Raw genomic sequence first — 15,487 nt, 5'->3', positions numbered from 1 at the left:
CATCAGCTGGGACATCCCAGAGCAATAGCCTTGAGGGGAGGGAGACACCCTGCCAAACAATAGCCATCAGACCTTATACGGTAGCCCGCAGTACACTGCGGCCGAAAGCTGAATCCTCGGCTGCTCGAACATCCACTTGATAAAATTTTGTGAACGTATGCACTGAAGACCAGGTAGCCTTACAAATCTGAGCCACAGATACCTGATGGCGAAAAGCCCAAGAGGTTCCTACACCCCTGGTTAAATCAGCTCTCATCCTAAAGGGAGGAGCTTTACGTTTCAGACCATAGGCCTGAATGACCAGCTAGCGGACCCAATTGGCAATGGAAGCTTTGGAAGCTGCCTGCCCCTTCTTGGGTCCTTTTGGTAAAACAAAAAAGGAGTTTGATCCTCGGATCTCTGCAGATCTAGACAAATAAACCTTGACTGCCCAGACAACATCCAAAGAATGCAGTGTCTCTCTTCCACCGAACGAGGCTGAGAGAAAAAAGAAGGCAAAATAATGTCCTGATTTAAATGAAAGGTCAACACCGCTTTTGGCAAAAAGGATGGAACAGGTCGTAACATGACCCTATCGTGGTGAAGGATCGAGTATGGTTCCGAAAGGGCCGCCAACTCCGACACCCTTCTAGCCGAGGCGATGGTCATCAGGAAGACTAGCTTGCGTGACAGCAAGTCTAATAGAATTTCCTTGATAAGCTCAAATGGTTGTTTCTGTAACACAGACAGCACCAAGTTCAAGTCCGAAGGACAGATAGGTGCCCTAATGGAGGGAAGCAAGCGAGTTGCTCCCTGCATAAAGGTTTGGATCAGTGAATGGGAGGCTAAAGGTCTTTGGAAGAATACTGATGGGGCCAAAACTTGACCTCTGATTGTACTGAAAGCCAATTTGATTTCCACAGCTGACTGTAGAAAAGAGAGAATTCTCCAAATCTCGTATTTGAGGATGCCATTTTTTTGCTTCACACCAAGCAATATAAAAGTCTTCCAGACCTTATGATAGATCTTCCTAGTGACAGCTTTTCTAGCATTCACTAGGATAGACACCACTGGTCCTGAGATGCCACGGTCCTTTAACACCCTGGCTTCAATAGCCATGCTGTCAAATTTAGAGACGGTAAATTGGGGTGGAATATAGGACCTTGAGACAGTAGATCGGGGCAACGTGCAAGCGTCCATGGCCCTTCTATTGTCAGTCTCACAATCTCCGGGAACCAGGGCCTTTTGGGCCAGACTGGTGCCACCAGAATGACTGTAACTCCCTCTCTCTCTCTCTGAGTGCCCCTTAACTGATGCACCTGATCCTTCAAGGCACAGATCCTTGTGGGTGGCAAGAATACTCTTGCTTGGACCATATCCAAGATCAGACCTAAATACTTTAGACTTTGAGCTGGTCTCAAGGTTGACTTTTCGGTATTTATGATCGAGCCTAAGCTTTCCAAATATCGTACTGTGCATGTTTTCTGTTCTAGAGCCTGTAGTGAGTGATCTCTGAGCAGGAGGTTGTCCAGATACCCGAGCACCAGGATACCTTGGGCCCTTAAAAGACCCAATACTGATTGGATGCGGAACCACAGCTGTCCCCACACTCACAACCGCCTGCAGCCAAATCACACTGCTCTGTAGAGACGAGTGGTGCTGCCACTCATTCTTAATGGCATTGACTAGATTCACTATACAGCATCCTCAGGAAGCCACCCTTCCTGAGGACACTGGATAGTGTTACTAGATGAGGCTCCATGTACAGTGTCACTTTCGGTTCTGTCTGACGTCATGTCCGGCCAAACTTCCGGTCTAGGGAACGCACACCAGTCTCCTGCTAGCGGAGCGCAAGGGCAGACACATACAGGCTGTTTACACTGGTGCCATATGTGGGCACTTATACAAGCGAGTTTGCATATTCTATCTGTTTTTATATTTGTTTTAATAAAAAAACTACACTATGAGTATCTCCTTTGGCATGTTGTGATTATCCTGGTGCGAGTGTTCCTGGAGGGATGATGGAGAGTAACCACTGGGGATCCACCTTACTGTCTTCGTGGACATATTTTAAAGTGCTTGTTGACCTTTTTTAATTTACAGGTCGCTGGCTAGTTGGTGAGTAAGCAATTTATATGTGGTGGCGGTCTGCACTCTGAAGATTTATATAAAAAGGAGTATGTGTAACGGACTTGCATGGTGTTGGGGACTTTATTAGTTAGGGTTTATTATTTCAAGACTTTTTTTATGATGCTTTCACATTTTCACAGAGACTATTTGTTTGGGTTGAGTGCCAACCTTGGTTTGGTTGTCACACAGGGTTTATATGTACTCTATCAAAAAAAGCTTTGTGAATAGATACTTTTACTACTGCACAATGTCCCTCACCAGCAGGGAAGAGGTTATACTAGGACACTGCATTCAGCATATTTTCTAGAAAAAATCCACCAACACACTCTTATGACAGAGTGATGGAGGATATAATGTTAGTGAAGGGAAACAACTAAAAGGAAAAAAAAGGGGGGCCAAAATGAATGATTAGGTGTTAGTAGCCACAATCTGCCATCACCATTTCCACAGCGCCATACACCTTTGATGTATTGAACTCAAAATGAGGATTATCAGTCCCAAATATATCACCTCGGGAGTACTGGCAGTATTAAATAATACATTTGTATAACTATTCCATTAAAATGATGTGACAAAACTGCTGAAACAACCTGACCTTTATTGTGTGACTGCAGCCACTATCTCAGGGGATCGCCAGCATTACCATTACTACTACATTATAATAATAAAAACCAAAAAGCGGTCATAAAGTCAAAAATGTTTTCACTTTAAAGCATTCTCTGCATTAAGGTAAAAAAATGTCCCACTACCTATTTCTTACCCACCCCCTCTCTAAATACTTAACAGAGCCCTCTCTCAATCAAGCGATGTGCCTGTCTGCACCAGCGCTGGTCTTTGTTCCTCCTCTCACAGGACAGACTAGGAGCAGAGGGAGACTATGACTCCTGCTACTGTCAGTCAAATCCTTTTAGGAGGTAGTGTAGGGCATGGCTGAGCTGCGTTGTTTGCGCCTATGTACACAAAGTTCAGGTTGGGAGTGCGCCCGCATGTGTGCCACCATAGCAAGCGGCTTGCTATGGTCGCACACGCAAAAGGCGAGGAGCACAGAGCGTCGATAGGGGGCCCCAGAAGAGGAGGTAAGGGACCACTCTGTGCAATACCATTGCACAGAGAAGGTAAGTAAACATTTATTTAAAAAAAGAAAATAGCCTTTACAACCAATTGAAAGCTCAGTTTAAATCTCAGTTTTCCTAAAAGAGAACTGTAGGAAATAAACTTTGAAAGGACATTGGGTGTTAATTAAACTTGCTCTGTCCTTTAAGAGTTAAGATTCTCTGTAAACTGTTTAGGCTGTGTCATGGTAAAGTTGGCCCAAAACTTCCAGTCCTTGTAATCTTTACTCCTGGTCCCTGTTATTACAGGTATGGAATTAGTCCCTGCAATGGGCTAACCCATAGAATTCTACTGCAGCATTGAACTAAATGGTACAAATGTGCTTTCTACACAGTTTTCAGAGAGGCATAGTGGTTAAATTTCCTGGAACTCAGCCACTTCATGTGTATATGTACATATTCTAGTGGCAGCTGCACTTCAATGCTCTGGCCAATGTACTGTTGAGATACACTAACAAACATACATTAGAATGTGTTATTGTCATAAGCTAATGTGTGTTCCATTAAGGCAGCCAATTCATTTGCCATAAACTGCCCATGCACTAAAAAAATCAGACCTGCAATATTTATTTCAATGCAGCGAACCATAACGTACATGACATTTTACTTTGTTGGGCCTGTTCCAGGCTTGCAGCAGTTGTCTGAGGGAAGCACTGGCAAGGGGAATACAAAAGGACAGAGGGCTGGCACTTACCTCCCTATGCATTCCTCTTGCCAGCACTTACCCCAGGAAATGCTTGGAGATGGAGATAGGGGCAACAAACCAAAGCAGCCACCTCCTTGCTAGCTGCAGTGTTGGGTGGCTGTGGTCCAACATGGGGTGGCCTGTCCGACATCACAGCTAGTGTTATAGGGCACCAAGGGAGAAGGGACAAAGTACTACATGTACTTTGTCAAATAGGAAGCTCAATAATATAAAAAAAAAAGTGATAATTATTTAACAAAGGCCTGTTGAAATTACATTAACATGTTAAGAATTTATACGAAATTGTAGTGATTGTGATAGATCTACTCTAAATAATTGTACTGTCAGCCTCTACCGAAACATTTTTAACTATCAATTACTGTGAATTCTAAAGACGGAAGAAAGAAAAAAAGGTCGAATTTGTACATTTTTGTGATACAATTCTGCACTTCCAGTACACCATTTTCTGCCCTTTTAAACAACTAAGATAATTTTGATAACTCAAAAGTGTATTGAACCATAAACAATTGTTTTTAGTTAAATTTAGCCAAAGTTTATTTTCATGCTTCGTTACTCTCCCTTGTCAAATGAGGAAATTCCCCCTCTTGCTCCAATGGCGGTTAAGCTGCATTTTTACAAGTTCAGATTTAGAGGCTATAGAAAAATAATGCTAGCAGCCATGGGGTTTGAATGGCCCAGTTCACCCAAAACTGATAAATCACTTCTTGGCAGACACTGAAGAGATAAATCACCAATAGTTTCCATGTGGTATATAGTTACATAGTAGGTGAGGTTGAAAAAAGACACAAGTCCAACCTATGTGTGTAATTTTATGTTAGTATTACATTGTATATCCCTGTATGTTGTGGTCGTTCAGGTTCTTATCTAATAAATATTAATACCTCCTAGATCTTGCCATCCACCCAAAATAGACCTTTGGTTATATGTAATATACAACACATGGAAGTGTGCATCTTAAGGGGACAGTAATAGAGTGATTTACCCACAAGCTGCAGCCTACAAGGGTGATGCTCCACATGGTGGATTGATTTATTACATATATGCTGTTTGTCTGTAGTGCACCAGCTAGCAGTGCACTCTAAAATGTGAATGAATTTAATTTAGAGTAATAGAGTGAATAAACTTGGTTATTTTAAATGGATTACACTATGATGATCTGTAGGTTTTATGTCTGAGTTACCATTGGTGGTATATTAGATTTCTGTATACGGTGACAACTAAGTTGGGTGGGATTCTGGAGAGTCCTGACCGCATCCATGGAGTGCCCTTAAAAGGGACAAGTGCATACGACCAATTGTCTATAGTTCAAAGAGGGAGGTGAGCGGTTAATGGCGGTGGAATAGGTCACATATGATGTGTGTGCAGCACAAAGGATCAAGCACTTTCAAATGGACTATAACTGAAGCACAACATATGGACTGTTTTGGATATTTCTATATTTTATTTATTGCTCAAAGCACTTTCAAGTGGATTTATAAAAAGAGCACATCAAGGGGACTGTTTGCCACTTTGTATATATTTATTGACTGTATATTAGAAACATAAGAGGATTAAATGTTTGATGCATTTTTTGATTTATGAGTTTTCTTATATAAAAGTACAGCACTGGATCACTAGGTTGTGATTTTGTAACATTCAGAGTGAGTGAAACACTCATAGATCTTGGCAGAAACACTTCTTTATATTGTATGGTTTTTCCACATACAGTGCCTTGAAAAAGTATTCACACCCCTTGAAATTTTACACATTTTTTCATGTTACAACCAAAAACATAAATGGATTTTATGTGATAGACCAACACAAAGTGGCACGTAATTGTGAAGTGGAAGGAAAATGATAAATGTTTTTTAAGATATCTATTTGTAATTTTTTTTTTTAAAAGTGTGGCGTGCATTTGTATTCAGCCCCATTTACTCTGATACCCCTAACTAAAAGCTAGTGGAACAAATTGCCCTCAGAAGTCACCTAATTAGTAAATAGAGTCCACCTGTGTGTAATTTAATCTCAGTATAAGTACAGCTGTTCTGTGAAGCCCTCAGAGGTTTGTTAGAGAATCTTAGTGAACAAACAGCATCATGAAGGCCAAGGAATACACCAGACAGGTCAGGGATAAAGTTGTGGAGAAGTTTAAAGCAGGGTTAGGTTATAAAAAAATATCCCAAGCTTTGAACATCTCACGGGTGCACTGTTCAAGCCAGCATCCGAAAATGGAAAGAGTACAGCACAAGTGAAAACCTGAACTGACATCCAACTAAACTAAGCAGACAAGAGGCCCATGGTAACTCTGGAGGAGCTGCAGAGATCCACAGCTCAGGTGGGAGAATCTGTCCACAGGACAACTATTAGTCATGCACCCCACAAATCTGGCCTTTATGGAAGAGTGGCAAGAATAAAGCCATTGTTAAAAGAAAGCCATAAGAAGTCCCATTTGCAAAAAAAAATGAAGCAACAGGGTGTTTTTATGGGATTATAGCAGAACCCAAAATCAGAGAAAAACACACTTTATAGAAAAACCAATAAAGTTCATTCACATAGGATTAAAAAGATCTTTTTAATCCTACATGAATAAACTTTATTGGTTTTATATAAAGTATGTTTTTTTCTGATTTTGGGCACCACTATAATCCCATAAAAACACCCTGTTACTTCATTCAATATGGATGAGATGCCGGATACTATATTGTCGCCCAATTGCTATTCAAGCTTTGTCCCATTTGCAGTTTGCGAGAAGCTATGTGGAGGACACAGCAAACATGTGGAAGAAGGTGCTCTGGTCAGATGAGACCAAAATTGAACTTTTTGGCCTAAAAGCAAAATGCTAGCGTGGTGAAAAACTAACACTGCACATCACCCTGAACACACCATCTCCACCGTGAAACATGGTGGTGGCAGCATCATGTTGTGGGGATGCTTTTCTTCAGCAGGGACTGGGAAGCTGGTCAGAGTTGATAGGAAGATTGATGGAGCCAAATACAGGCCAAGAAAATCTGTTATGCCGCGTACACACGGTCGGACTTTTCGTCTACAAAAGTCCAACGGACGCTGACGGACTAAAGCTGGCTGGTAATCCGATCGTGTGTGGGCTTCTCCGGACTTTCAACGGACTTTTTTAGCCTAAAATCCGACGGACTTTAGATTTGAAGCATGCTTCAAATCTTTACGTCGTAAGTACGACGGACCCCGAAGTCCGCTCGTCTGTATGCTAGTCCGACGGACAAAAACCCATGCTAGGGCAGCTATTGGCTACCGGCTATGAACTTCCTTATTTTAGTCCGGTGTACGTCATCACGTACGAATCCGTCGGACTTTTGTGTGGTCGTGTGTAGGCAAGTCCGTTCGTTAGAAAGTCTGCTGCAAGTCCGCTGAAAGTCCGCCGGAAGTCTGTCGGACAGGCTGTCGGACTTTTGTAGACGAAAAGTCCGACCGTGTGTACGCGGCATTAGAGTCTGCAAAAGACTTGAGACTGGGGCGCAGGTTCACCCTGCAGCAAGACAACGACCCTAAACATACTGCCAGAGCTACAATGGAATGGTTTAGATCAGGGGTCTCAAACTGGCAGCCCTCAAAAGCTGTTATGAAACTACAAGTCCCATGATGCATTGCAAGGCTGACAGTTACAAGTATTCCTCCCACAGGCAGAGTTTCGCAACAGCTGGAGGGCAGCTAGTTTGAGATCCGTGGTTTAGATCAAAGCATATTTATGTGTTAGAATGGCCTAGTCAAAGTCCAGACCTAAATCCAATTGAGAATCTGTGGCAAGACTTGAAAATTGCTGTTCACAGATGCTCTCCATCCAATCTGACAGAGCTTGAGCTATTTTGCAAAGAAGAATGGGAAAACATTTCACTCTATATGTGCAAAGCTGGTAGAGACATACCCAAAAAGACTTGCAGCTGTAATTGCAGCAAAAGGTAGTTCTACAAAGTATTGATTCGGGGGGGGGGGGCTGATTACAAATGCACGCCACACTTTTCAGATATTTATTTGTAAAAAAGTTTGAAAACCCATTTATCATTTTCCTTTCACTTCACAATTACGTACCACTTTGTGTTGGTCTATAACATAAAATCCCATTAAAATACATTTACGTATTTGATGGCAACATGACAAAATGTGGAAAATTTCAAGGGGTAAGAATACTCCTTTAAGGCACTGTAGGTGTGTGCAAGGGTATTTGCTTTATATGGACCCAGTGGCAATGTGGCTGGTCCTGTTATAACACTCCTACCTAAAATCAATTAATTGAAAAACTGAAGGAGCTGGGTGGAAAATTGTCAGCTGAACAGTGTCTGCTTCCAATTAGATGCAGGCACAGATTCAGTATTCTGACAACCAGCGTAGCCACAGTGGAAGATTCATCCATCCATGCAGGCCGTAAAAAAAAAAAAAAAAAAAAACTATGCATGTAGATAACTAGAGTATCACTTTTGGGTAGACAGGTCCTTTAACTAGGACAATCTAATTAAGTATACATACTTCACAGCCCCTGAGGATCAAAGTGTAGAATAGTGTAGTGGATATCTTTTTTTTTCTACCTGCAGAATTTTAAAAAGACAAATAAAAACAGTGATTTAAATATAATACTTACATCCCCTGGAGCCACCACATCATTACAGAAATAGCAGCCAAGTTTGTATCCGGGTATGTTAGAGAACAGAGAAGACCCCAGGAAATCAGAAGAGCCAGGTATATCAGGGTGTGAATCACCAGCTTCCTCCTGTGTCCCCTTCTTCAGGCCATGTCTCATCACCACAAAGGTGTCAAAACCCAGAGCAGCATTGATGACTAACTGTGGAGTCAAGAGAGAAATAACAAGCATACAAATGTCAGCAATCGTAATTCAGATCACAATAACAACTGCCCGCTCAGAGATAACAGGGGAGACCACGACAGGCTAGACTGTGGCTTTTATTCCATAAAAAGCCATTTTGCATCTGTCAATGTTTCTCTAATAAAAGACAAAAGGTTTTAACCCAAATGCTCCCACGTGTATCTTACATTTTCTGTGATCTTATTCATAGACCTATCTACAAGAAATGAAAATAGTTTTTTGTTTTTTTTTTCTAATGGATAAGTTCACCTTTACAAAACAAATAATAAATGCACAATTTTTGCATGTAAAAAAAAAAAAAAAAAAAACATTATTTTTTTGTAATGTAATCAGCAGCAGATCGTGGGTGTAATGTCATGGTCCTGCAGACTGTCTGTGTTTCTGGTAGGCCATACCTCCGATAAGGCCAGGCAGTTACACTGTGACAGGAAGCATGAATGAACTACCGCAGCACTTAACAGTGCCATGGTAGTTCCTTGAGAATTACAAGCCGACAGCCGCAATAGGCTGTCGGACCTTGTCGTTTTTACATTCACAGAACAATGAATGGATGATGTGGCTGGGAAGGCGGAGCCCCGCACGGCAACATTTGTTGGAGTGTGACAGCTAGTGGAGGGTGGAGAAGATCCCCTGCTAGCTGTCAGAACGGGGAAGCGGGGACCAGTGCATCTGCAACATGTTACACCCTGAATATGGGTGTAACATGTTACAAAAAGGTGAACTTATCCTTTAAAACACAATGGAAAATATACTGCCTATGACTTGTAAAAAAATAAGAAAAAACTTGCCATTCAAAATTTTTCAAGGGAAAAGTTGCACAGCTTTCCAATAAAACAGAGACTGAGTCACTGATAGACCACATAAAACCAAATTTCAGTGCCTGACCCTTTTATGATCTCTTCCCATAAAGCTAGTGGAGTCACCACAGTGCATATAGTATTACCTAAAGTTACTTTTCCTATTTCTTGCATGACTAGCGTTTCCTACAAAATCCCCTGCGTCATTCACGCGTCACATTGGGATGAATGGAAAGTTAGATGGAATTAATTAGGACAGAAAGATGGAAAGTGGAAACTTTTGGGCTTTTTCGTTGAAATACTTCATAAGGACAGTGGCAGCAGATTACATGTGTGCACCTTTACATTGCCTGAGAGAAAAACTGCCTCAATTTGTGATGCCTATGCAACTAGATTCTTCCTTACAGAAAATAAAAATTCCAAATGTTGTGAAGATAGGAAGTGAAGGCACATATCTCCCCTTATAAAACACAAAAACGAACTGGACATTTTCAGAAACATTAGATCGCATCCACTAACTAGGCACTAATACAATCACTGGGGTAATGTATGCATCCATATTATTTCCTTGGTAATTTATACAGTGCATCCCGAAAGTATTCACATTGCTTCACTTTTTCCACATTTTGTTATGTTACAGCCTTTTTCCAAAATTGATTGAATTCAATATTTTCCTCACAATTCTACAAACAATACCCCATAATGACAGCGTGAAAAAGTTTGTTTGAAATCTTTGCAAATTTATGTGATTTTAGGCATCCACAGCCAGTCGGGACATCCAGTCAGAGAGGGGGATCCCAGGTGCATATCCAGATGCACATGCACCAACGGTGTGAAGGGTTCCAGAGTGAGCTGACCAGTCAGGTCACTAGAAGAGCCTGCCTTTTCCAGGACGTTCCTTTGGGTCTTGACCGCAGGATGGGGTGAGAGAGTTTTTGCCCATTTGCAGGAAACAAGGACACTGCACACAGATAGAGCTGTATGAACACTGTATACAGACATCATAGCTCTTAGTCACCTTGCTGACACCTGTAGTGCCGCAGGACACAAAGCCCTTCAGATACAGAGTGCCTGTATACAGACACCATTGTCCTTTCACCTTGCTGAGGAAGATCCTGCATTCTTTACTTGATAATCCGGGCCAGTTGTACTGTTCGGCCCTGGATTCAGGAGTTTAAGTGCACCAACGAGAGTGGCTAGCTGGAGATACAGAGCCTCATCTTTTTTCAAAGGGATTGAAGTTACTAGCGCCATATGGGCCCCCACACCCATACTCAGTGCTCTGTATATGCAGTGGGTGTGCGGGACAATTTACCTTGGGGCTTGATCCACTGAATGTTGATCTGAATTCAGTGTTTGTAGTTGGGCCTATGGTGTCAGGAGACAGAAGAGAGAGGTCTGACATTAAGAGGGTGAGTCGTCTGCTATCCTCCTGCCTGGACTCAGAGCCACATGTGAGTAGAGGTAGCCAATCTGATATGAAGTGTCATATTGTGATTTATTTGCCATTTAAGTGTGCCTCTGCTTTTGGTGTTATTCTCAGGTTTGGAATCCCCTAAAAGCAGTCTGAATATAGTATTGAGCTATATTGTGCTTAATCTCAGTTATTGCTCTCCAGTTGATTACTTGAATATATATACTGTTACTGTCTGTTAGTTTTCCACAAAAATATTGCAGTAAAAACAATTTCTGTTTTATCATAACGTGTGTGTTGCTTATTGGTCATTGCACTTAAAGTATTACCAGGTGGGCCAAGAGGGGCAGAGACTGTTATTGGGGTTAAGAGGCAGTGGAAACAGGATGCAGCTGAGCTCAGTTTTGAGTGTCATGGCAAAGGCTGTGAATACTTATGTATGTAGCACTACCCCCGCAGGAGCCGCTTAAGTATGTTTGTTGCGTACTCTGCAGCTCAGCGAAGCTGGTCCCCCTACAATCAGCACAAATAAAAACTCAAGTGTGTTTCTTTAGTGCTACGTTTGTGCTGTTTTGTGCCGTACAAATTTACAATTGTGCTGCTTTTATTTTTAAGATATTAGCAATAGTTTTTTCCAGACTATGGCAACACCTAGCTCCCCTACAACAGCCAAATATCATGAAACTGGTCTCGTTGGTTAGTGATACGTTTGTGCTGTTTAAATTTCCGTTCTATCCTTTATCGTTTTTGTGTTATTAAAGGTCCCCAAAGGTCACTCAGCCCCCCTACAAGACCCAAATGACACGAAACTGGTCTTGTTGGTTAGTGCTACGTTTGTACTGATAAACTTTTTATTTGTGAAAATAATGAATTTAATCTATTTTGGAATAAGGCTGTAACATAAAAAAATGTGGAAAAAGTGAAGCGCTGTGAACACTTTCCAGATGCACAGTATGTTGCAACTATTTTACTGATGCTTTGAATTATCCAACTCCTTTTTAGATGAACCCCCCCATTTAAAGTGTTTCTAAAGCCCCAAAAAATGAAATGGTTATAACCCCTGTCAAGCTTCATTTTCAATTACAGAAGATCTATCAAGTTTTCTTTTACAGTTCTGTTCGCTATAAGAAAAGTATATGTAGTAATTTGTCCCATGTTTCCAAGTGCTTTCAAACCCTAGTTATGAGGGCCGACCTGCTCCCCTCCCCTCCTGCTATAGCAAATTCAATAACAGCTAGGAAGGAGAAGGCCGACTCATAGCACTAGCTTGTCTAGCTTGTCTCACCTGTGAGCACTTTATCGAGTCCAGCAACGGCAGAAAACAAGGTTACACCCTGATCACTGGAAGAGAAGTGACTGATGAAACTGCCTGAAGCTGCTGAATCAGCAAAAATTTAAAGTGATTGTAAAGTCAGAAGGTTTTTTTATCCTTATACATTAAGATAAAAAGCCTTCAGTATGCAGCAGCTTCCTTCAGCCCCCCTAATACTTACCTGAGCCCCCTCTAGATCCGGCGATGTTGCACGAGACACTTGGCTGGCCAGGACTCTCCCTCCTTATTGGCTGAGACAGCAGCGCAGTGCCACTGGCTCCTGCTGCTGTCAAAGTCCATCAGCCAATGAGGAGAGAAAGGGGGCAGGGCGCAGCTCCATGTTTGAATGGACACAGGGAGCTGTGGCTCCGCTTGGGTGCCCCCCGAGCAAGCTGCTTGCTCGGGGGGCACTCAACAGGAGGGAGGGGCCAAGAGCGCAGAAGAAGGACCAGGGAAGAGGAGGATCCGGGCTTCTCTGCGCAAATCCACTGCAACAGAGCAGGTAAGTATGAAATTTTTTTTTTTTTTAAGGTAAAAAAAACAAGAGACTTTACAATCACTTTAAGTCCTGGGTGGTCCTGCAAGCACCATTATTGGCTGAACAGTGATTGCATCCTATCAGATGCAGTCATTGTATGTCGGCGGTTACCTGAATACAAAAAAAGATTCTTCTGTTCATGCGGTTAGTGTGGATGGAGGAATCTAGAACCTTCCTCCAACTCTCTTGCGAGCTGCAAAAATTGCAATCTTGCAAAGTTACAGAAAGTATAGTCCTAACTGTCCCTTATTTGTGGAGACACCTTCTTTAGGACAAAATCTCGCTGTCAATGTATCCACCTCGGTTGTCCCTATTTCTTTTTTTTTTTTTTTTATGTATACACCTTAAAAATATTATTCAACTACTTAAAGTGTTTAACTTGACAATAACCTTTAATCCAACCTCTAAATTATTGCATTCGATATTCGGGGGGGGGTACTTTGTGCTACAAGGTGTCCCTTTTTTCAACCTTAGAAAGCTGGAAGGTAGGCTAAAACGTGTATAGCATCAAAGAAGATAAAAATGGTAATCACAAATAAAGTCTTCTTGTTTCTAATGTGACAATATCATAAAGGGGCAAATACTGTATAATAAATACTGAAGGAAAATCACATTACAGGTGTAATTACTTTGCGTTCGTGTAAAAAATTTAAATTACGCAGCAGTCCAATATTTTTTTTGTATCTACATTATGAACTAGACACTATTGGCTAATGAGAAGGATGCAAAGAGCATAGTAACCAATCATTGCCCATCTTATACTGGTCTAGCAAAGGTAAAGTGTGCTTTTATTGATTTGTATAGATTGCTGCCCTGAGATTGAAAAAATACCATAGACACTATGTTTTAGCCAACAGCAACCAATTACAAAACTGTTTTAATAAGTCTAATGATACTTTGTTGATCTAACTACTCCAAAATTGGTTTTATTTAGCATGTAGTATGTTAAAGCATAAGAGGGATAGTCAAAAATAGAGCAAAAAGCTTCTCTTTAAAGAGCTGCTAGGAACTGACTGTGGCTTTCATTAAATTCTTCATTACCTTCTTCTTACTTGCTGCAACAACAGTGGGCAACCAGCGACTCTCCCGGGTATCCATTAGTAGAAATATAACATCGTGTTCAGCAATGAGAGCTTCCAGTTTCTCCACATCACTACAGGCCTGATTCATAGTCTCATCAGAGAAGTTCACAGGGTGACCCGGCATTGGTATACTCAAGGTAAATCCCTGAGTGGTCTGGCAAGAAAAAAAAAAAAACAACAGAAGTCTGCAAAACTATAAGCACCCTAAACTTTCCATTTCTGGTGTCTTTTGTTGTCAGTGGTTCCCAATATACACTCAAATAAATAAAAAACACTGCGCAAAATACTTTATAAATGTAAAAGCACACTAAATGTTGGGTACGCCATTAACCGCTTCAGCCCCAGAAGATTTTACCCCCTTCCTGACCAGAGCACTTTTTGCGATTCGGCACTGCATCGCTGACAATTGTGCGGTAGTGCGACGTTGCACCCAAACAAAATTGACGTCTTTTTTTCCCCCACAAATAGAGCTTTCTTTTGATGGTATTTGATCACCTCTGCGGTTTTTATTTTTTGCGCTATAAACAAAAAAAGAGCGACAATTTTGAAAAAAACGCAATATTTTATACTTTTTTCTATAATAAATATCCCCCAAAAATATATTAAAAAAAACTATTTTTTTCCTCAGTTTAGGCCGATATGTATTCTTCTACATATTTTTGGTAAAAAAAAAAAAAAAAAAAATCGCAATAAGCGTATATTGGTTTGCGCAAAAGTTATAGCGTCTACAAAATAGGGGACAGATTTATAGCATTTTTATTATTAATTTTTTTTCTTACTACTAATGGCGGTGATCTGCGATTTTTATTGTGACTGCGACATTATGGCGGACACGTCAGACAATTTTGACGCATTTTTGTGGCCACTGGCATTAATACAGCGATCAGTGCGAATAAAAATGCATTGATTACTGTAAAAATGTCACTGGTAGTGAAGGGGTTAACACTAGGGGGCAGTGAAGGGGTTAAGTGTGTCCTAGTGTGTGTTCTAACTGGAGGGGGGAGGGGACTGTGCAGGGAAGATAACAGATCGCTGTTCATACTCTGTATGAACAGGCGATCTGTCACTTCTCCCCTCAGAGAACCAGAAACTGTGTGTTTACACACACAGTTCCGGGTTCTCCGTGTCTCAGCGGCGATCGCGGGAGCCCGGCTTTGATCGCCCCCTAGTGGCCACAGGGCGAAGCGACATTACATAACGACGTTTCGCCCAGTCGTGCAATTCTGCCGCAGTACAACTGTGGCAGCTGGTCGGCAAGTGGTTAATAGCCAATATAAATTAAGGCAGCAAGAGTACTATAGCAGAGTGCTTGGAGCTTCCCTGGATTACTCTCCGCTTGCTCTACACAATCACATTCGTCCATGCTACTGGAGATCTGGCCAAGTTCATTTTACTGTGAATGCATGCAGTATTTGGGAGCATCATACTAAAAGGGAAAATATAGTGCACTTTATTAAGAACATATTTCTGTTATTGCACTTTTTAAATTTCTGGTAAATACTGGAGAGGTAAATACCCTGCCAATGATCTAGCGTGCTCTGTTTGTAAGATCTCTGTGCTTTCATTTCTGCATGCCTGCTGTGGCC

The 15,487-nt window shown here is 41.5% G+C and overlaps 1 protein-coding gene across 3 annotated transcripts in view; it reads right to left on the bottom strand.

Annotated features, from left to right (window-relative positions):
• Positions 1 to 15,487, bottom strand: part of ATG7 (autophagy related 7) — a gene marked incomplete at its 5' end in the record, with an annotated part of 381,295 nt that overhangs the window by 350,905 nt on the left and 14,903 nt on the right. For all 3 annotated transcript variants that reach the window (XM_073592362.1, XM_073592361.1, XM_073592364.1), the window contains 2 exon segments: positions 8,516 to 8,716; positions 13,861 to 14,055. In XM_073592362.1, the coding sequence (XP_073448463.1) occupies positions 8,516 to 8,716; positions 13,861 to 14,055 (396 nt within the window).

This window comes from Aquarana catesbeiana, linkage group LG07, assembly GCF_042186555.1.
Source record: "Aquarana catesbeiana isolate 2022-GZ linkage group LG07, ASM4218655v1, whole genome shotgun sequence".
In the NCBI taxonomy this organism is placed as follows: Eukaryota; Metazoa; Chordata; class Amphibia; order Anura; family Ranidae; genus Aquarana; species Aquarana catesbeiana.
Note: the sequence above shows the minus strand (reverse complement) of the source record. Positions and strands in the feature narration are given on the sequence as shown.